Raw genomic sequence first — 22,037 nt, 5'->3', positions numbered from 1 at the left:
TCAGGAGGTCACGGGCAGGGCAGGACAGGAGGTCACGGGCAGGGCAGGGCAGGACAGGTGGTCAGGAGGTCACGGGCAGGTCAGGACAGGTGGTCACGGGCAGGTCAGGGCAGGACAGGTGGTCAGGAGGTCACGGGCAGGTCAGGTGGTCACGGGCAGGGCAGGACAGGACAGGTGGTCACGGGCAGGGCAGGACAGGACAGGTGGTCACGGGCAGGGCAGGTGGTCAGGGACAACGTTCATTAAATTATCAGCTTCAGTCTCCAGGTGAACAGGAAGTGCGTCAGCAGCTCCTGAGCTTCCTGTTTATCAGACCGAGCCTCTGAGCAGCAGAGGATGATGGGAAATGAAGTCTTTATTAGAAGCCGGGGTCCCAGGAAGTGACCTGCGGCGCGTCCTGCTCCTCGAAGCAGACGACCGTGTCGCCGGGTCTGAAGTCCACGTCGCCGTCAGCCGACAGGCCGCACTCCATCCCCGTCTTCACCGTCTGCACGTCGTCCTTGTGATGCTTCAGCGCCACTAGAGAACCTGCGGAGACAAACGGGTCAGCTGCTTCATCACAAAGGTAGACCGGTCCTGGTCCTGGTCTCACTCACCCTCCCAGACGGTGTCTCGGCCTCGGATCAGCCTGAACTTGAGCCGCCGGTCCAGCTGACCTTTCTGAACCCGACAGCCGGCGACGGGAACCTTCTTCTTCCCCACGGAGACGTCAAACATGGCGAGGACGGTGGCTTCACCTGGACGGGCAGAGAGACGGACAGCTTCCTGTCAGGTGGAGCGCTGCGGCACACCAGGGCCCGTATTCATAAAGATTCTCTCAGAAAACTCTTCCGTAGGAGTCTTAAGAGCGATCAGGGACTGATCTGAGGCGGGCTGACCCCGTTGCTATGGATGACACAATCTTTAAGACGGTGATTGGTTGGTTGTCCAAGAAGGAAAGAAAGTGATTTTAAGTAAAGGTTCTTTTCTAAGCCTTCACTATATTTATATTATAATATTTCACACGCACACACACCGTTTATTTACCATGCTGTTCATTTCCTACAAGGTATTTGATTGGCTTAGCATGATAAACAGTGTTCCACTCCGGCGAGTGTCCAGTGGAAACGAAATGAACTGCGACACATTGAGAGGCTGAAAGTGCTGTGATTGTTTGTTTGATCACTCTGCTTACAGAAGGTTGTGACATTACTGCGGCATTTTCCCAGTAACGTAGTGATTCCTCTCATTCCTGCGCTGTCGGAGATGTTGGCGCGTCTCTAACGAGATCCGTCACAAACACGATCTGATCTACAGCGTCTGATTAACTCGCTGTCTGCAACACGTTTCTTCTCCCTCTTCGTCTTTCTGCCATTTTCTCCTCTACTAAAGAAACTTAAAGTCCTCGTCCTCCCAACTATTTACACTCTTAAGGGTTAAGATGCTTTCTGAATTACTTTTGTCTGTACTAGGATTTTTTATTTAATTTTAAGAGTAAACGCCCACATTTCTTAGAATTTTGTCACTAGGAGCTCCTCTCAGACACAGGTCTACAGAGTGTCAGACACAGGTCTACAGAGTGTCAGACACAGGTCTACAGAGTGTCAGACACAGGTCTACAGAGTCTCGGGCCCTGATCCACAGAGTGTCAGACACAGGTCTACAGAGTGTCAGACACAGGTCTACAGAGTGTCAGACACAGGTCTACAGAGTGTCAGACACAGGTCTACAGAGTCTCGGGCCCTGGTCTACAGAGTGTCAGACACAGGTCTACAGAGTGTCAGACACAGGTCTACAGAGTCTCGGGCCCTGGTCTACAGAGTGTCAGACACAGGTCTACAGAGTGTCAGACACAGGTCTACAGAGTCTCGGGCCCTGGTCTACAGAGTGTCAGACACAGGTCTACAGAGTGTCAGACACAGGTCTACAGAGTCTCGGGCCCTGATCCACAGAGTGTCAGGTACAGGTCTACAGAGTCTCGGGCCCTGGTCTACAGAGTCTCAGACACAGGTCTACAGAGTGTCAGACACAGGTCTACAGAGTCTCGGACACAGGTCTACAGAGTCTCGGGCCCTGATCCACAGAGTGTCAGGTACAGGTCTACAGAGTCTCAGACACAGGTCTACAGAGTCTCGGGCACAGGTCTACAGAGTCTCGGACACAGGTCTACAGAGTCTCAGGTACAGGTCTGAGTGGTTCTAGCGGGTTCTCCTCACCCAGCACATTCTCCGACAGCAGCGGCGGCAGTTTGCTGCTCAGCTCGTCCTTCAGCTCGTCCATCAGTTTGTAGATGACGTTGTGCAGTCGCAGCGGGACGCCGCGCTTCGCCGCCAGCTGCTGGATCGACCTGCTGGCCGCCACGTTGAAGCCGTAAATGGAACCTGAAGAAGAAGAGGTCCGGTTATCACTATTTTAATAACCTGTTTATTCAGTTTTCTGCCACAAAACTAGACCAGAGAGTCTCTACAGGGACGTTTCCCCCCGACTCTGGCTTTATTAGCGTTGTTGTTGTTGTTTACTCTCCAGGGGACAAACAAAGTTTATCTTGGTTTTATTTTAGCTGCAGTTATAAATAAAAGTTATTTTTGAGGCTGAATCATTCGATGTTATATCTGTTGATCTCTGAGCAGCATCTCTGAGTCTGTTTTAGTGATTAAGAACACATTCTGGGGCCTAAGCACCTCCGTGACGCATTATCTAAAGATATAGTTTCCCTGGATGGCATCGCCCTGGCCTCCAGCACCACTGTGAGGAATCTTGGAGTTATCTTTGATCAGGACATGTCGTTTAAGTCCCACATTAAGAAAATTTCAAGGACCGCCTTTTTTCACCTACGTAATATTGCGAAAATCAGGAACATCCTGTCTAAAAATGATGCAGAAAAACTAGTCCATGCATTTGTTACTTCTAGGCTGGATTACTGCAATTCCTTATTATCAGGCTGCTCGAAAAAGTCCATTAAGACTCTTCAGCTGATCCAGAATGCTGCAGCACGTGTTCTGACAGGAACCAGGAAAAGAGATCACATTTCTCCTGTTTTAGCTTCTTTGCATTGGCTTCCAGTAAAATCCAGAATAGAATTTAAAATCATTCTTCTTACCTACAAAGCTCTTAATGGTCAGGCACCATCTTATCTTAAAGAGCTCATAGTACCTTACTACCCCACCAGAGCACTGCGCTCCCAGAATGCAGGGTTACTTGTGGTTCCTAGAGTCTCCAAAAGTAGACTAGGAGCCAGAGCGTTCAGCTATCAAGCTCCTCTCCTGTGGAACCAGGTTCCAGTTTGGGTTCAGGAGGCAGACACCATCTCCACATTTAAGAGTAGGCTTAAGACTTTCCTCTTTGATAAAGCTTATAGTTAGGGCTGGCTCAGGTGAGTCCTGAACCATCCCTTAGTTATGCTGCTATAGGCCTAGACTGCCGGGGGATTTCCCATGATGCACTGAGCTCCTCTCTCCTCTACTTTCTCTCCCGCTGTATGCAACCTCATCCCATTATTGCATGTTACTAACACAACTTCTCCCCTTTCTGGTAGTCTTGTGCTTTCTCGTCCCTCTCCTCTCTCCTCCTATCACTTCCTGCAGGTTTTCTGGCTCTGGAGCTGTGGAGTCTGGATCTGTGGCTGCGGGTCACCTGCTGCCCCCGTGTTCCTGCTCGACACCCTCTACTGCAACGACTATTGTTGCTAGTCTTATTGTTATTATAATCATTAACATTACGATGGTTACCATTAACACTATTATAAATATCTGTACCATTTTTCATTTAGTTTATAGCAACATCACCTTCGCTGTCTGTACCTCTGTGTGTATATTGTGTAGGCTGCCTCCCTCCCCTCTCTCTCTCCTTACATCCCTCTCTCTCTCTCTCTCTCTCTTTCTCTCTCTCTCTTTCACTCTCTTTCTCTCTCTCTTTCTCTCTCTCTCTCTCTCACCCCAACCGGTCGAGGCAGATGGCCGCCCACCCTGAGCCATGGTTCTGCTCGAGGTTTCTGCCTCTTAAAAGGAAGTTTTTCCTTGCCTCTGTCGCCTAGTGCTGCTCTTGGTGGGAACTGTTGGGCTTCTGTAAATATCATCACAGAGTACGGTCTAGACCTGCTCTTTTATGAAAAGCGCTGTGAGATAACTGTTGTTGTGATTTGGCGCTATATAAATAAAATTGAATTGAATTGAATTGAATTGAATTGAATTCTCTTCTGAGTCTGCGCTGCTGTGACCTCTGACCGCGGCGTCTCTCCGCTGGTCGTTACCTCCGAATGTTTCGGCCATGTTGATGTCGTTCTCTGAAACGTCTCCGATGCCGAAGTGAAGAACCTCCAGCTGACACTGCTCCTGGGCGTCGTAGCTGTCCAGGATGTTCAGGATGGCTTCCACCGACCCGTCCACGTCACCTGCAGGTCAAAGGTCGGTCGGTGGCGAGGTCGGGGGCCACGTTATAATAAAGTTAATATTTATAAAGACAAACGATCAGCAAGAAAACTCTAAAATACAGTTAAAAGAAAAATAATTAAAATCAGGAAAGGCACTTCTATAAAAATCTGTTTTAAGAAAAGCCTCAGGGCCCCGACTCAAACGGTCCCCTTTAGTTTTCAGTCGAGACTCTGAAACGGACGGCAGACGCAGGATCTTAAGGTTCGTGCTGCTGCGTATAAAAGGTCAGAACAGGGCGAGACGCCGTGAAGAGCTTTAAAAGTAATCGATAAGATATTACAGTCTGTTCTGAAACATACTGGGAGCCAGAGTCACGAAGCTGAAACGGTTTCTTAGTTCTGGTTAAAAGCCCGGCAGCTGAGTTCTGGACAGTCTGGAGTCGGTCAGTAGATTTTTGGGTCTGTAGCGGTACGTGATGAGATGAAGGCGTCTCAGTGTCCTTCAAAGTTAACAGGTTGTATTTTTGATATATTTCTAAGCTGGTAAAAACATGATCGCACAAACTTTGTGGCGTGCTGCTCAAAACTTAAATTACTGTCGAACCAGATTCTTTGCAACAGGCCTGATATGAACCAGCAGAGGGCAGCATTTGCTGGAACCCACGGAACAGGAACTGACCTCTGACTGGATATGAACACCTTATCGATAATTAACTACATTTCTGTCTTGGCGTCAGTAAATTAGTCCTGAGAGCTGCGACCTGTAGATCCTCAGGTGCTGCTCCACCTGCTTCTCAGTTGTGCCTGAGTGATGTCACAGTGAGAGCAGCCTATCAGAGCCCAGCTGTGTACCTTTGATGATGAGTGGCAGGCTCAGCTCGTCCCTCTGAGTCCTCTCGCTCGGCCTCACGGCGTACTTGGTCTTGTTGGCACGGTACAGAGCAGACTTCCTCTGCCTCCAGCTCAGGTGAGATAGCCCCGCCCTCTCCTTCCTGTACTCCTCCAGGTGGACTTTCTGTTTGAGCTCGATGACGCTCTGCTCCTCCTGCAGCTTCTGCTGCTCCTCCTCGTAGCTCCTCCACTCCACCACCTCCCTCGCTCGCTGCTGCTCGACCACAGAACAAAGTTACACACGCAAACTCACAGATCTGACACATCACAGCGGCGTGGCGTTCTCACCTCCGACTCCACCTCCAGCAGAACCTCTCCAGCAGACGGCAGCTCCTTCCAGCCCACCACCTCCACCGCAGCGCTCGGCCCGGCCTCCGGCACCGCTCGCCCGTTCTCGTCAAACAGGAAACGGACTTTAGCCCAACTCTTCCCCGCCACCAGGATACAACCTCGCTTCAACGTTCCCCTCTGGACGATGGCTGTCGTCACAGGACTGGGAAACATGTGACGGGTCAGATCTCTCAGAACCTCATACCGTCTCAAGATCTCACAGAACCGGAGCTACGTACCGTCTCTAAAGTCACCAAGATCTCACAGAACCGGAGCTACATACCATCTCTAAAGTCTCTTACAGCTCACAGAACCGGAGCTACGTACCGTCTCTAAAGTCACCAAGATCTCACAGAACCGGAGCTACGTACCGTCTCTAAAGTCACCAAGATCTCACAGAACCGGAGCTACATACCGTCTCTAAAGTCTCTTACAGCTCACAGAACCGGAGCTACGTACCGTCTCTAAAGTCACCAAGATCTCACAGAACCGGAGCTACATACTGTCTCTAAAGTCTCTTACAGCTCACAGAACCGGAGCTACGTACCGTCTCTAAAGTCACCTAGATCTCTAAGAACCGGAGCTACGTACAGTCGCTAAAGTCACCTAGATCTCTAAGAACCGGAGCTACGTACCGTCTCTAAAGTCACCTAGATCTCTCAGAACCGGAGCTACGTACCGTCTCTAAAGTCTCCTAGATCTCTAAGAACCAGAGCTACGTACAGTCGCTAAAGCCACCTAGATCTCTAAGAACCGGAGCTACGTACCGTCTCTAAAGTCACCTAGATCTCTCAGAACCGGAGCTACGTACCGTCTCTAAAGTCACCAAGATCTCACAGAACCAGAGCTACGTACCGTCTCTAAAGTCTCTTACAGCTCACAGAACCGGAGCTACGTACCGTCTCTAAAGCCACCTAGATCTCTAAGAACCGGAGCTACGTACCGTCTCTAAAGTCACCTAGATCTCACAGAACCGGAGCTACATACCATCTCTAAAGTCTCTTACAGCTCACAGAACCGGAGCTACGTACCGTCTCTAAAGTCACCTAGATCTCTAAGAACCGGAGCTACGTACCGTCTCTAAAGTCACCTAGATCTCTCAGAACCGGAGCTACGTACCGTCTCTAAAGTCACCAAGATCTCACAGAACCGGAGCTACGTACAGTCGCTAAAGCCACCTAGATCTCTAAGAACCGGAGCTACGTACCGTTTCTAAAGTCACCTAGAGCTCACAGAACCGGAGCTACGTACCGTCTCTAAAGTCACCTAGATCTCCAAGAACCTCATACCGTCTCTAAAGTCACCTAGATCTCCAAGAACCTCATACCGTCTCTAAAGTCACCTAGATCTCCAAGAACCTCATACCATCTCTAAAGTCACCTAGATCTCCAAGAACCTCATACCGTCTCTAAAGTCACCTAGATCTCTAAGAACCGGAGCTACTCACCGTCTCTAAAGTCACCTAGATCTCTAAGAACTGGAGCTACTCACCGTCTCTAAAGTCACCTAGATCTCACAGAACCGGAGCTACGTACCGTCTCTAAAGTCACCAAGATTTCACAGAACCGGAGCTACGTACCGTCTCTAAAGTCACCTAGATCTCTCAGAACCGGAGCTACGTACCGTCTCTAAAATCACCAAGATCTCACAGAACCGGAGCTACGTACCGTCTCTAAAGTCACCAAGATCTCACAGAACCGGAGCTACGTACAGTCACTAAAGCCACCTAGATCTCTAAGAACCGGAGCTACGTACCGTCTCTAAAGTCACCTAGATCTCTCAGAACCGGAGCTACGTACCGTCTCTAAAGTCACCAAGATCTCACAGAACCAGAGCTACGTACCGTCTCTAAAGCCTCTTACAGCTCACAGAACCGGAGGTACGTACCGTCTCTAAAGCCACCTAGATCTCTAAGAACCGGAGCTACGTACCGTCTCTAAAGTCACCTAGATCTCTAAGAACCGGAGCTACGTACCGTCTCTAAAGTCTCTTACAGCTCACAGAACCGGAGCTACGTACCGTCTCTAAAGTCACCTAGATCTCTAAGAACCGGAGCTACGTACCGTCTCTAAAGTCACCTAGATCTCTCAGAACCGGAGCTACGTACCGTCTCTAAAGTCACCAAGATCTCACAGAACCGGAGCTACGTACCGTCTCTAAAGTCTCCTAGATCTCTAAGAACCGGAGCTACGTACCGTTTCTAAAGTCACCTAGAGCTCACAGAACCGGAGCTACGTACCGTCTCTAAAGTCACCTAGATCTCCAAGAACCTCATACCGTCTCTAAAGTCACCTAGATCTCCAAGAACCTCATACCGTCTCTAAAGTCACCTAGATCTCCAAGAACCTCATACCATCTCTAAAGTCACCTAGATCTCCAAGAACCTCATACCGTCTCTAAAGTCACCTAGATCTCTAAGAACCGGAGCTACGTACCGTCTCTAAAGTCACCTAGATCTCTCAGAACCGGAGCTACGTACCGTCTCTAAAGTCACCTAGATCTCTCAGAACCGGAGCTACGTACCGTCTCTAAAGTCACCTAGATCTCTCAGAACCGGAGCTACGTACCGTCTCTAAAATCACCAAGATCTCACAGAACCGGAGCTACGTACCGTCTCTAAAGTCACCAAGATCTCTCAGAACCGGAGCTGCGTACCGTCTCTAAAGTACTCTAGAACTCTTAGAACCAGATCTACGTTCTGACCCGGAGGTCACTGATGCTCACCCTTTGCCTTTGTCGGTGCGGCTCTCGATGATGAGTCCCTCTACGAGGCCGCTGGGCTCTGCCTTCAGCTCTAAAACCTCCGCCAACGCCACCGTGGCCTCGGCCAGAGCCATCAGGTTGTCGCCCTGCCAACAACAACGACAATGACAACATGACCTTCCATCACACCGACTCCTCCTCCCGTTGACAGTCAGCTGACTTTAAACCTGGCGGTTCACCTTGAGAGCTGAGATGTGGATCGCCTGGACGTCTCCTCCGAACTCCTCGCAGACGACATCGTGGGCGAGCAGCTCCTGTTTCACCCTCTGAGGGTCGGCCTGAGGTTTGTCACACTTGTTCACCGCCACGATCATCGGGACTGCAACAGAACCAGAACCACTGAGTGAAAACACAGAACACACCCTCAGCTGTGACTGCCAGGTGGAGCTCATACCTTTGGCTCTCCTGGCGTGTTGGATGGACTCGACCGTCTGGTTCATGACGCCGTCGTCGGCCGCCACCACCAGGATGACGATGTCTGTGGCATTGGCTCCGCGGGCTCTCATCGCGGAGAAGGCGGCGTGGCCAGGTGTGTCCAGGAAGGTGATCTTCTCACCTGTAGGCAGCTGCACTAGAAGAAAAAAGCCAATAGGCTGTTTAGACGCTTCAGAAAAACGTAACCGCCAACACAGCGTTTACAGTCCTGCCGAGTGTTCCTGAGGTGGATCCTACAGGAGTTCACATGAAGAACCGACTCAGAACAGCTTTTTATTTCTTTAAACCAATCAGAATCGTCATCTCGGCGCCTGCAGCCCACTTCCTGTGGGAGTGGTTACCTAGGAAAGCTCCGATGTGTTGCGTGATCCCGCCGGCCTCCGTGGAGACGATCTGACTCTTCCTCAGGCTGTCCAGCAGGCTGGTCTTACCGTGATCCACATGACCCATGATGGTGACCACCGGGGGGCGGGGCACCAAGCTGGACGGGTCCGCTGGAGGTCTGACCGGATCAGAGAGAGACACATTCTCAAATCAGGCTTTAATAATGTTCGACATCCAATCAGCATTCAGAAATACAAGCTCTGACCAACGAGGCGACGTCTCGTACCTCCTGTGGGCGTCTCTGTTGGGTCTTTCTCTGCTCTCGCTCAGTTTGGCCCACCTGAACTTCATCCCTGATCGAGTCACCACCTCCTTAATCCACCTCTCCTCCAGAACCGAGTCCGGCTCCAAGGAGTCCACATCCACCGAGGTGTTCAGCAGGGCCTCCAGCACGTGATCTGAAAGGCAGAAAACTTTATTTAACACGTGACCTGAAAGGCAGAAAACTTTATTTAACACGTGACCTGAAAGGCAGAAAACTTTATTTAACACGTGATCTGAAAGGCAGAAAACTTTATTTAACACGTGACCTGAAAGGCAGAAAACTTTATTTAACACGTGACCTGAAAGGCAGAAAACTTTATCCGACGCCTGACCTGGAAAGGCAGAAAACTTTATCCGACGCCTGACCTGAAAGGCAGAAAACTTTATCCGACGCCTGACCTGGAAAGGCAGAAAACTTTATCCGACGCCTGACCTGAAAGGCAGAAAACTTTATCCGACGCCTAACCTGAAAGGCAGAAAACTTTATTTAACACGTGACCTGAAAGGCAGAAAACTTTCTTTAACACGTGACCTGAAAGGCAGAAAACTTTCTTTAACACGTGACCTGAAAGGCAGAAAACTTTATTTAACACGTGACCTGAAAGGCAGAAAACTTTATTTAACACGTGACCTGAAAGGCAGAAAACTTTATTTAACACGTGATCTGAAAGGCAGAAAACTTTATTTAACACGTGACCTGAAAGGCAGAAAACTTTATTTAACACGTGACCTGAAAGGCAGAAAACTTTATCCGACGCCTGACCTGAAAGGCAGAAAACTTTATTTAACACGTGACCTGAAAGGCAGAAAACTTTATCCGACGCCTGACCTGAAAGGCAGAAAACTTTATCCGACGCCTGACCTGGAAAGGCAGAAAACTTTATCCGACGCCTGACCTGAAAGGCAGAAAACTTTATCCGACGCCTAACCTGAAAGGCAGAAAACTTTATTTAACACGTGACCTGAAAGGCAGAAAACTTTCTTTAACACGTGACCTGAAAGGCAGAAAACTTTATTTAACACGTGACCTGAAAGGCAGAAAACTTTCTTTAACACGTGACCTGAAAGGCAGAAAACTTTATTTAACACGTGACCTGAGATCAGAACCGCTCCGAGTGGATCTTTGTTGTTTCTTACCAAAGTCTTTGTTCATGGCCTCGGCGAGAGCCGCCGCCGTCATCCTCTGTCTGATCTCCACTTCCTGTTTGTCCACTTTAGCTTTGACCTTCGGGTTCTTCTGGTCTTTTTTCTGACCTTTGACCTGCAGACAGATCAACACATTTTCAAAGTGAGCGATAAAGTTACAAAGAGCTGCTGCTCACCAACGTCATGTGTTTCCATGGTTACTTATCATAAGAAGCTAAACAGGATTCTTACAGGCGAGAACGTAAATATTTACTGTGTTTCTGTAAAATGTGACACTGAACACCACGTTAGTAACACAGATCCTCTCAGGATTTGTGACGTGTCTGAGTTTATCATGACCGACAGGTGTGTCAGCTGACTCTGGAGGAGCTGCAGGAGGTTACACAGCTGGCTGTGATTGGCTCACAGGTTTGAGTCTGAGTAATAAACTCTTTCCTATTAATAAGAAACCCTCTGATATTTAGTTCCTGAGCGTCGTCACACTCGTGCAGCTCAACATGTTCTACCGGAGTTCTCCGGTCATTTATCATCATTATATATTAGATTATTTGTGTCAGACATGTTTTTAAAAGGGGAGTGATGTTTGGGAGCGTCGCTGTAACGCAGGATTGCCAGACGATACTGAATGAAGGACTACAGCACTGTGCGCTGGATTATCTGTTGGATCCTCTCTGGATTACGGCATCTTCACACTGTGGCATGAATATGAATATTATGGACCTGCGTCTCGCCTCGCTTCCACCTGCTAGCTTTTGAAATCTATTTGACTTTAAGTTAACCGAAGGAACCGTTGCTCTGCTGGGACTTTGGGGGTTAAATGTGTTTTTAACTGTGGTGACGTTTGATTTGTTCGACAGCTGAGATTCCCTGCGAGCCGTCCGGGTCAGAACTGAGTTCATTTAAAGATTAAATACACGGTGTTAGAACTGAACTTTATTTGGTTAATGCACATCGTTACCCAGAGCACAGAGTCTGAGTGTTTGACTACATGAAGCAGCAGGCGGCTGCACTGATCTAAACGCTACCTCACACTTTTCCCTCGCCGTTTCACATTCAGCTGATTTGTTACAGTTGTTTCATATAAAATATTTCTGTATATATTTGTTTTCTATTTCACTGATTGTTCTCAGCACAAATGATTTTAATAAGCAAATCATGGTGAAAACATGATGCACGAACATCCTGTATGTTCAATAGTGAAATATTATCTGAGCCTCATTTTAGACTCCATGAAGTCGAACTATTCATAAGAGACCAGTCCATACTGTCGAAAATCAGTATCTCTACACGTGCGGCAGCCATTTCATGCCAGTGCACACCTCATCCTACCTAACGAGGTACCTGAGCCAAATCTCATTTAACGAGGAAACGCATAATAACACTGCTGTGGTCATCACTGGGAACAGCGTCAGGTCGCTTCACCCCTAAAAGTTCATAAGATGAAGCAACAGACAGCAAAGCTACAGACCGGCAGAGGGCGCCATCGACTGTCACTCAGGAACCGTAGGATGACATCAAGTGATTTACAAAAGGAATGGCCAGCAGCAGCTGGGGCGAAGTGCACAGCGAGGACCGTTTGAAACAGGCTCCTAGGGGCCGAGCTGAAGTCAGACAAAGCTAGAAAAAGGCCCTTGATCAATGAGAAGCGAAGACAAGCCAGGCCACAGTTTGCTAAAGATAGTAAGGATTGGACCGTAGAGGACTGGAGCGAGGTCTTCTTCTCTGATGAGTCCAGTTTTCAGCCAAAGCCTGGTTAGACGGAGACCCGGAGGGGCCCACAGGATCAGCGATGATGGGGGGCGCTTCAGCAAGGCTGGAATCGGGCAGATTTCTCTTTGTGAAGGACGAATCTGTATCCTGGAAGAAAGCCTCATTCCCTCTGCTTCTACAACGCTCCGGCCTCACAGCCAGCCCGGATGTAAATGTAAATGCTCCTAGTCTCAAAGCGCTTTTACACTACATCTGCATTCACCAGTCACACACATTCATACACTGAGCTCAAACGGAAACTAACATTCACACTCACTCATACGCTGGCAGAACAGCCAGAACAGTTCAGTATCTTGCCCAAGGACACTTCGACACGCAACCAGGGGGAGCCAGGGATTGAACCGCCGACCTTCCGATTAACAGCCAACCCGCTCTACCTCCTGAGCCACAGCCGCCCGGATCGAGACCAGGTCACGGTCAGCCCAACCTCCAGACCTGAACCCCACTGAAAACCTCTGGAATTTGATCAAGAGGAAGATGGAGGGTCACAAGTCAGCCAACGAAGCTGAGCCGCTTGAGTTTCTGCACCAGGACAGCCGTGTGACGGACCGGAGCAGAGCACGCCAAGACGCAGAGTTAGCCCGCCAAACATTGGTTCTTGAAGTTAAAATATTGGTGTTGTGAACTCGTTTTCTTACATTTTTATTTGAATTTGGAAGAAATGTTTATTTTAATGCAACACATACGTATAAGAAGTCCAACTAGAGAAGCGGATCATTTTGCAGAGCTGTTTATTCCACATCCTGCTGTCGGACTCACCTGTTTGGAGGCGAACTTCCTGTTCTGTCGACAGGTGAGCAGGGGGGCGGGGCTTCGAGACGGACAGCGGAGGGACGGAGGCAGGAAGTGGCTGAGCAGATTCGGGTCGGCGTGGGCGAGCCGGCGGGCGCCCCGCATCACTGATGACATCACATTCATACCTGCAGAGAGAGACGGGTGAGCTTCCTGTTTGGGGAAACGACATCATAACCACAAATGAACTCCGTTATGACCTGAACCGTTTCAGTCCAGCCGGTTCAACCGGAATCCAAAGAGCTCTAGAAGTCTGACGGGACGTTCAGGGACACCAGGTTTACACTCAGAACCTCAAACCCTCCATAACTTTTCTCTGCAGTTATTCTCATTATTCACCGTCGGCTGGCCGTGCAGGTGAGAGCAGTGAGGTGTTGCCTTCAGGGACAGGGTCTGCTGCTGAAAACACTCACGAGTCCACGACACCCGGAGCTCTCAGATCCGGATTCTTCCAGAGAGGCGAAAGTTTCTTTAAAACACACTTTCAGATCTGAAACCTTTATTGTACTTGTGGGAAAAGAAATCAGGAGTCTTTTCCTGCACTAACATGGTTACTGTGCTCCTGAGTTTGACCTCCGGGACGCGTTGGTCATTAAACTTCAAATACTGCGCACGATTATGTTTTAGTACTCTTGATACTCCGTCCTAATACTGCAGTTTCTAAGGACATGTAGTCCACATCCACTCTACCAGTACTCATTATTACAGGGTGACCAGACGTCCCCGTTTTCCAGGGACCGTTTTGTCGGCCTGCCCCCCCGTCTGGAGCTGTCCCCGTTTTTAGCAGACAGACTGGACAGCGGAGCACGCAGGTGTCGTGTGGGGAGCGTGCAGCACGTCTCTTTACGGCTGCAGCTGCTTTTATCTGGACGTGCAAATAAACATCACTTTATGTCCGTGGTCACAGCAAAGCAATTCTCCTTATGTCTCTTATTTAACTTGCTGTGCACCAACCGATCCCGTCCTTTTTACCTGTTGAAAAACCTTTAAATGGACAATACAAGCCAAATAGTGCCGGAGAGGGATTTCAGCCTCTACGTATTGACTGAAAGGTTTCTGCTTCTAACTGACTCGATTTCATTCAGAAGAGTTATAACAGAAACTGTTTTTATAAATAACATTATAATTTTTAATGACATACTGACATCCAAACCAAAAGTGTTCATCATCACAGTTCTGTTAATGAGGTGAATACTGAACATTTACACACCAGCTTTGTATTATTATTACTACAATCCTGTGACACAAGAATTTCTCCTGGTGGATCAACGACCTGATCCTGATTCTGATGAATGAAATGTGGCCACAGAAGCTGAAACACATCAGATCTGGACCAGATTATAACAGAGAGGCTGAAGATTCAAGATCACACATCTGAAACTGAAACTAGCTTCTCTGGATTAATCCAGTCCGGATGTGACAGCTCCAGTGGTTTCAGATCTGGACCTGAACTTCAGCCTCCTTGTTGGGACAGTCAGGTCATTTCCTGCATTAAGAAGTTTCAGTGAAATGTGATAATCTGGCTGAAACACGGGGTGTCTGCTGGGTTATATTAGCGCCGAATTCACTAAGAGAAGCAAAGGTTTCAGAAAAACAGGCCGAGCTTCAGTCAGTTCAGGTGTTTTTACCTGAACTGACTAAATTACACCGTTTTTGACTGAAGTTTGGCGCGCAGCTCGAGCCCCATGACAGCATCAGCGTTAGAAAACAGAGAGGTTTATAAAACGTGTCAAACTGACCGGAAACGGAAACATTAACGTGGTTTCAGGTAAAGTTTCTTTTCTCACCTGACAGAGTTCAGTTTCTTCTCTCAGCTCATCCTGAAATAAAGACTTAATATCTGCGAGTTCAGTTTCACCGTGAAATAAACCTGCGACAGGGAGCCGCCATGACAGTTAGCTGACGAGCCGCCGGCGCCCCCTGCAGGCCCGGAGAGGAACTGCAGCTTCTTCTTCTTCTTTGGTGTTTTTTGGGTTAGAGGTGCATCACCTGCTGGACTGGAGTCAGTGTTGGACAAGAGATCATTTAGAAAAACAAACAAATAAAATTACACCTGAATCAGTTTCTTTTAGAAACATAATGACGTCACAGCAGGACGTCACCTGCTCGCGCTCAGGCGTGGCCGTAACCAGCTGTTTATTTATTTGTTTATTTATTTATTTGGATCCCCATTAGCACAGCAAAAGCTAGTGTTATTCTTCCTGGGGTCCAGAAAGAGGTTTGCATGAATATTACAAAACATTTCAAAATCAACCAGCCACAATTTTCAGTTTTTATACCATACAGAAATTTTAAATACAGTTTTCACAAAGTTATAAGACAGTTAATGTTGATAAAAATTATTCTTAAAACCCCCATCTCCAATAAATTTAACATACAGTGAATGTTACAATAAAAAAGCACAAAAAGTTGCTGTTACACAAATGATTTAATAGAATTTTTTTAAATGAACTTTTTTAATTGAATCTTAAATTTAGGATGGTTTTCTATTAGAGTTATTTGTTTGGGGAGTAGGTTCCATTCCTGCATTGCTCTAAAACTGAATGTTCTCTTTCTGTAATTGGTGAAATAAATTTGTTTGCACAAGCATGTCTGGTAGCAGACTTATGGATGTCAACACTGAACAAAAGATTTTGGTAGAGAGTCTGAGGAGTTTTGGTGACAGAAATATTCCTGACAAATGTCAATAAGGAATATGAAAGTCTGTCATAAACCGACATCCAATTTAATTTTGCATGCATGAGTTTTGTGCTTGTGTAATAGTCACAACGAAGTACCATCCTTGCTGCTCCATTCTGTATAATTCATAACTTTCTGATCTTTTCAGCCGTGGCATTGGACCATACGGTTGGACAATAGTCAAGATTCGACAATATTAGTGATTGTGCAACTATTGTGGTAGTTTTACATGTTAAGAACTTTACATATCTTTTAATCACAGTGATAGCCTTACCCATTTTGGCACACATGCAATCTATATGTTTGACCATGATAACTTCTCATCTACTATCATTCCTAAAAGCTTAATTTCTTGGACTTGTTTAATATGGGTATCATGCATTTTAACATTTAATAATGGATTTTGATTTAAGGCGTGATCAGAACAACAAGTACAATACAGCGGGTTTTTGATAAATTTAAAATTAAATGGTTTTCATTTATCCAATCCACCACAGCATTTAACTCTGATGTGCTGATGCATATATTGTTGAGTCATCAGCATACGTTACTGTTTTTGCCTTAGTCAAAACCAGTAAAGGACCAAGACTGCTTCCTTGGCTAACTCTGCATGTCACAGTATTGACGCTGGAATAACAACCATTAAAGAAAACGGTTTGTGTTCGACCAGTTAAGAAGCTGTTAAACCACGTTATAGCTGATTTATCAAATCCGTAGGCCACTAGTTTCTCGATTAATGATGAATGTCATAGCGGTAGCTGTTGAATGGCCCTTTCTGTATGCATGCTGATAAGAGTAAATAATTCTTGAAATAGTTGTTGACTTGTTTGTATACAATGTTCTCCATGATCTTGCCTATAGTTGTTAACAGGTGTATTAGTCGGCTATTTTTACCAGAAAAAAAGCTTTTTGTCTTTCAATAGTGGAATAATCTTTTTTATACACCTGTGGTAAGACTCAGATTTACTATGTGACAAATGGCTGGAGCTACTAAGTCTGCCGGCATCTTCAGGAGGTTTCCATCCATGTCATCAACACCTGGTGGTTTATTTTTAATATTACTTATCATTTTTGCAACCTCACACTCTGTTACTTTTTCAAATTTAAATATACAGGTTTTGTCTCTCATTATATTATTTTTTATTTGTAAATGAGATGTGTTAATATTTGCTATAATTTTCTTTTTTAATGTGTCCACTTTATTTATAAAATAATTATTGACATAATTAGCTATATCTACAGACTTTGTTAAGAAATGACCATCATTATCTATAAAAGCAGGAGTGGATTTTCTATTTCTACCAGTTAACTCATTAATTGTGCTCCTGTGAGCTCACAGAGCTGGTGATACGTTGGGTCGAGCCCTTCGCTTCAGTCTTTGTTCAGATGTGACTTTGAAATATCTAAATTATCTGTTAACCTCTCTGTTATTCTGGAAAATGATTTCTAAAGATAACTTTAGTTCCCATAATGTCCCGGAACAATATCTGAGCTAAAGCAAATACAAAGGGTCATTTGTGCATCTGTTGGATGAAAATGATCAAATATTTAAACTGGATGAGAATAAATATAATCTGGCACTTATTCAGTTAATCTAAAGATAATCTAGAAAACACACCAACACCTAAATTATAAAATCTGAAGACTGGTTAAGTTGATTTATTAAACCTAAAATGTAACATTACATTCCTGAGGCACCCTGTGGCTTAACGAGGAGGAAATTATTATAACATTAAGCAAATTTCAAGGACCGCCTTTTTTCACCTACGTAATATTGCGAAAATCAGGAACATCCTGTCTAAAAATGATGCAGAAAAACTAGTCCATGCATTTGTTACTTCTAGGCTGGATTACTGCAATTCCTTATTATCAGGCTGCTCGAAAAAGTCCATTAAGACTCTTCAGCTGATCCAGAATGCTGCAGCACGTTTTCTGACAGGAACCAGGAAAAGAGGTCACATTTCTCCTGTTTTAGCTTCTTTGCATTGGCTTCCAGTAAAATCCAGAATAGAATTTAAAATCATTCTTCTTACCTACAAAGCTCTTAATGGTCAGGCACCATCTTATCTTAAAGAGCTCATAGTACCTTACTACCCCACCAGAGCACTGCGCTCCCAGAATGCAGGGTTACTTGTGGTTCCTAGAGTCTCCAAAAGTAGACTAGGAGCCAGAGCGTTCAGCTATCAAGCTCCTCTCCTGTGGAACCAGGTTCCAGTTTGGGTTCAGGAGGCAGACACCATCTCCACATTTAAGAGTAGGCTTAAGACTTTCCTCTTTGATAAAGCTTATAGTTAGGGCTGGCTCAGGTGAGTCCTGAACCATCCCTTAGTTATGCTGCTATAGGCCTAGACTGCCGGGGGATTTCCCATGATGCACTGAGCTCCTCTCTCCTCTACTTTCTCTCCCTCTGTATGCAACCTCATCCCATTATTGCATGTTACTAACTCAACTTCTCCCCTTTCTGGTAGTCTTGTGCTTTCTCGTCTCTCTCCTCTCTCCTCCATCACTTCCTGCAGGTTTTCTGGCTCTGGAGCTGTGGAGTCTGGATCTGTGGTTGCGGGTCACCTGCTGCCTCCGTGTTCCTGCTCGACACCCTCTGCTGCAACGACTATTGTTACTAGTCCTATTATTATTATTGTTATTATTATCATTAACACTACTATAAATATCTGTACCATTTTTCATTTAGTCTATAGCAACATCACCTTCACTGTCTGTACCTCTGTGTGTATATTGTGTAGGCTGCCTCCCTCCCCTCTCTCTTTCCTTACATCCCTCTTTTTCTCTCTATTCCTCTCCTGCGCTCTCTCTCTCTCTCTCTCTCTCTCTCTCTCTCTCTCTCTCACCCCAACCGGTCGAGGCAGATGGTCGCCCACCCTGAGCCATGGTTCTGCTCGAGGTTTCTGCCTCTTAAAAGGAAGTTTTTCCTTGCCTCTGTCTCCTAGTGCTGCTCTTGGTGGGAACTGTTGGGCTTCTTAAATAACATCACAGAGTACGGTCTAGACCTGCTCTTTTATGAAAAGCGCTGTGAGATAACTGTTGTTGTGATTTGGCGCTATATAAATAAAATTGAATTGAATTGAATTGAATTGAATAGAAATCCTTACACGACTGGCCAAACTCATAAAGACAGATTTATTTTTTTCCATTTAGGTTTGGACCTAAAGTATAAACAAATTCAGTTTCTGATCAATAATATCATCATTACTAAACATTCTGTACACAAAGCCCATCATGGAATGTGCTCAGAAATGAGTCCAAAGTTCTGCTTACGTCAGATTAAGGCTTGATGTCTGTTTATTTTTCCAACGTACTAATTTTATTTAGTTATTTTGTTGTTGTAATAAATAAAAATGTTGTAAAGCCCATGGCTGATTAGATTTTGTGTTTCCCCCAATCTAAATAAAAAAACAGAAAATGTCTCCAGAATGCAGGAAATAAAGAGTTAAATGCAAACAGTGCAAACAGCGGCTGCCGTCAGATTATCCGGCTGTGACATGGACCAGAGCGTTCAGACCTGCCCGCTGGGTTTACTTTTTACTTTACTACTTTGGGACTTGGTAATGAATTTAAAGCTGATGGAGTCACATCCTTAAATTTATCAGATAAATATCTAGTGTAGGAATTTCTGCCTAATGGCGTGAAAACCAGCAACAGGAACTCAAAAGTTATTAATATTATTTCATCTGTGTTTACGTTAGGCCATGGAGCCGGAACAGCTGATCCAGACCCAACAGGACCAGATTCAAAGGTCTGTTCAACACGGCCAGAATGACACTCACTCGTCCACTTTCACAGTTCTTCTGATGGATTCCCAGACTTTAATGTGACGAACCCCCACAGTCTGTGTGCTGAGCTCCAGCACCCCTTCATCAGCACTAAACGTCTTTATGTGAACTGATTTTAAACTGGATGTTATTTAACAGTTTTCATTCTAAAGACCTTTAACAGCAGAATTCCCAGAATAAGCAGCGAGTCTCAAACTGACGCCCGTGGGTCTCGACCATGTGTCCATATGTGAGGACTTGAGAGTGAGAACGGGTTGCTTACATGGTCCAAACCACCGTTAAGCGGAGTTCCTGGTGACTCAACGCTGCCTTCTGTTGTTGTGGGGAAATGCAGCCAGAACAGTGTTACACTAAGAAAGGAACAACACACAACTACACATTCATTTCTTTAAACTCTCTATTTGAACTTTTCTCATTTCAAAATGTTCCCATGTGTTCCAGTCAGCTGAGCTCCGTCACAATCTACTAACAAGACGGGATTATCTGGACATTTTATTGTTACTGCAGATGGAAAAATAAGAGCCAATCCTGTGTGTTCATACTCTGAAGAGACTCCGCCCCTCACATGACTTCCTGAGACAAACCAGGAAACACGGTCAGACGGTAAGACTCCCCTTCAGACCAGAACCAGCACTTCCACTGAGAGAGGACAGCTACAGGAGGGATACTGGGAATACTGGGAATACTGGGAATACGAGCACTTCAACCTGCTGCTGAATCCACAAACTGAACAAGAGTTTGACGAGAACAAAGACTCAAAGTGAAGGTAACTTTCAGGGCCGTTACTGAAGGAGGGAGTGGCTGACTGTTTCCTGTCTGAGCGTCTGCTGCTGTGACTTCAGCTTCACTCAGAGACTAAATGGCTTCCAGATTAGAGGAAGATCTCTGCTGTCCTGTCTGCCAGGACATCTTTAAAGATCCTGTCATCCTGTCATGTTGCCACAGCTTCTGTAAAGGCTGTCTGCAGAGCTGGTGGACAGAGAGAGGAAGTCAGGACTGTCCAGTTTGTAAGAGGAGACATTCAAAGGATCATCCACATACTAACTTTTTATTAAAGAGCCTGTGTGAGAGTTTCCTACAGGAGAGAGATCAGAGAGCTTCAGAGGCTCTCTGCAGTCTGCACTCTGAGAAACTCAAACTCTTCTGTCTGGACCATCAGCAGCCAGTGTGTGTCGTCTGCAGAGACTCAGAAAAACACATCAACCACAGATTCAGACCCATCAATGAAGCTGCACGACAACACAAGAAGGAACTTCAGGAAACTCTGGAGCCCTTAAAGGAGAAGTTAAAGGTTTGTGAACGAGTTAAAGTGGAGTTTGATCAAACAGCAGAACACATGAAGGTCCAGGCCCGACACACAGAGAGGCAGATTAAGGAGCAGTTTAAGAAGCTTCAGCAGTTTCTAGAGGAGGAAGAGGAGGCCAGGATGGCTGCACTGAGGGAGGAAGAGGAGCAGAAGAGTCAGATGATGAAGGAGAAGATGGAGGCTCTGAGCAGACAGATAGCAGCTCTTTCAGACACAGTCAGAGCCACAGAGGAGGAGCTGAGAGCTGAAGACGTCTCATTCCTGCTCAACTACAAGGCTGCAGTGGAAAGAGTCCAGCAGCGCCCCCTGCTGGATGATCCACAGCTGCCCTCAGGAGCTCTGATAGACCAGGCCAAACACCTGGGCAACCTGACCTTCAACATCTGGAACAAGATGAAGGACATGGTCTCCCACACTCCTCTCATTCTGGACCCAAACACTGCTGATCCAGAACTCATCCTGTCTGAAGATCTGACCAGTGTGAGACGAGGAGGAGAGAGACAGCAGCTTCCTGACAATCCAGAGAGGGTTGATCATTACTACTCTGTCCTGGGCTCTGAGGGCTTTAACTCAGGGACTCACAGCTGGGATGTCGAGGTTGGAGACAATACAGACTGGGAACTGGGTGTGTTAGCAGAGTCTGTCCAGAGGAAGAAAGACATACGGTCTGGATTATGGAGAATATGGTTCTATAGAGGTAAATACTCAGCTCAGTCACCATCAGCTCGACCCACTGTTCTCAGCGTGCAGAAGAAGCTCCAGAGGATCAGAGTGAATCTGGACTGGAACAGAGGAAAGCTGTCGTTCTCTGATCCTGATACTAACACACACATACACACCTTCACACACACTTTCACTGACAGGATGTTTCCATATATTTACACTTTGGATAAACTCCCACTGAAGGTTTTACCAGCGAAGGTCTTTGTGACTGTAGAACAACAGAGATAGATGATGATGATGATGGTGATGGTGATGCTGATGACTAAATGTTGTAGTTTTCATTGTGTTGTTTCTGCTGATATGTTTAACATGAAGTTGTCATATCTGATCTAACAGAGAACCAGTGAATTAAAGACTTCCTGAGTTTTAAGGATGTAAATAATGACAGTTTATCAAACTGCTGTAAATTTAGTGAAAG

The 22,037-nt window shown here is 46.2% G+C and overlaps 2 protein-coding genes across 3 annotated transcripts; one reads left to right on the top strand and one right to left on the bottom strand.

Annotated features, from left to right (window-relative positions):
* Positions 1-200: 200 nt before the first annotated feature.
* Positions 201-17,615, bottom strand: mtif2 (mitochondrial translational initiation factor 2). Of its 2 annotated transcripts, XM_038714694.1 has the most exons (14): positions 14,911-17,615; positions 13,091-13,251; positions 10,553-10,676; positions 9,378-9,549; positions 9,109-9,269; positions 8,727-8,903; positions 8,512-8,651; positions 8,294-8,418; positions 5,528-5,732; positions 5,201-5,453; positions 4,229-4,369; positions 2,196-2,360; positions 597-737; positions 201-528 (listed from the first exon to the last, which is right to left on the bottom strand). In XM_038714694.1, the coding sequence occupies exons 2-14, from the start codon at positions 13,247-13,249 to the stop codon at positions 359-361; spliced, it is 2,133 nt and encodes a 710-aa protein (XP_038570622.1). In that variant the 5' UTR covers positions 13,250-13,251; positions 14,911-17,615; the 3' UTR covers positions 201-358. The 2 variants fall into 2 exon arrangements, with proteins under 2 accessions (XP_038570622.1, XP_038570623.1); XM_038714695.1 differs by lacking the exons at positions 9,378-9,549; positions 10,553-10,676; positions 13,091-13,251; positions 14,911-17,615 and having other exon boundaries at positions 8,727-8,898; positions 9,109-9,249.
* Positions 17,616-18,777: 1,162 nt separating this feature from the next.
* Positions 18,778-22,024, top strand: LOC119899887 (nuclear factor 7, brain-like). Its single transcript, XM_038714716.1, has one exon. It carries the CDS (start codon positions 20,450-20,452, stop codon positions 21,845-21,847), a length of 1,398 nt encoding a protein of 465 aa, XP_038570644.1. The 5' UTR covers positions 18,778-20,449; the 3' UTR covers positions 21,848-22,024.
* The last annotated feature ends 13 nt before the right edge of the window (positions 22,025-22,037 follow it).

Source organism: Micropterus salmoides, unplaced genomic scaffold (assembly GCF_014851395.1).
Source record: "Micropterus salmoides isolate LMB-PRFRI ecotype aquatic unplaced genomic scaffold, ASM1485139v1 Ms_hic_scaffold_12, whole genome shotgun sequence".
NCBI lineage: Eukaryota > Metazoa > Chordata > Actinopteri > Centrarchiformes > Centrarchidae > Micropterus > Micropterus salmoides.
Note: the sequence above shows the minus strand (reverse complement) of the source record. Positions and strands in the feature narration are given on the sequence as shown.

Bases quoted from the DNA above. Each gene is read 5' to 3' on its own strand.
- LOC119899887 (XM_038714716.1), top strand. From the start codon at position 20,450: ATGGCTTCCAGATTAGAGGAAGATCTCTGCTGTCCTGTCTGCCAGGAC.
- mtif2 (XM_038714694.1), bottom strand. From the start codon at position 13,249: ATGAATGTGATGTCATCAGTGATGCGGGGCGCCCGCCGGCTCGCCCAC. The intron at 8,652-8,726 runs GTATGAGCTCCA...GTTCTGTTGCAG, and splicing joins ACACGCCAGGAGAGCCAAAG to TCCCGATGATCGTGGCGGTG. The intron at 5,454-5,527 runs GTGAGAACGCCA...GTGGTCGAGCAG, and splicing joins TGCTGGAGGTGGAGTCGGAG to CAGCGAGCGAGGGAGGTGGT.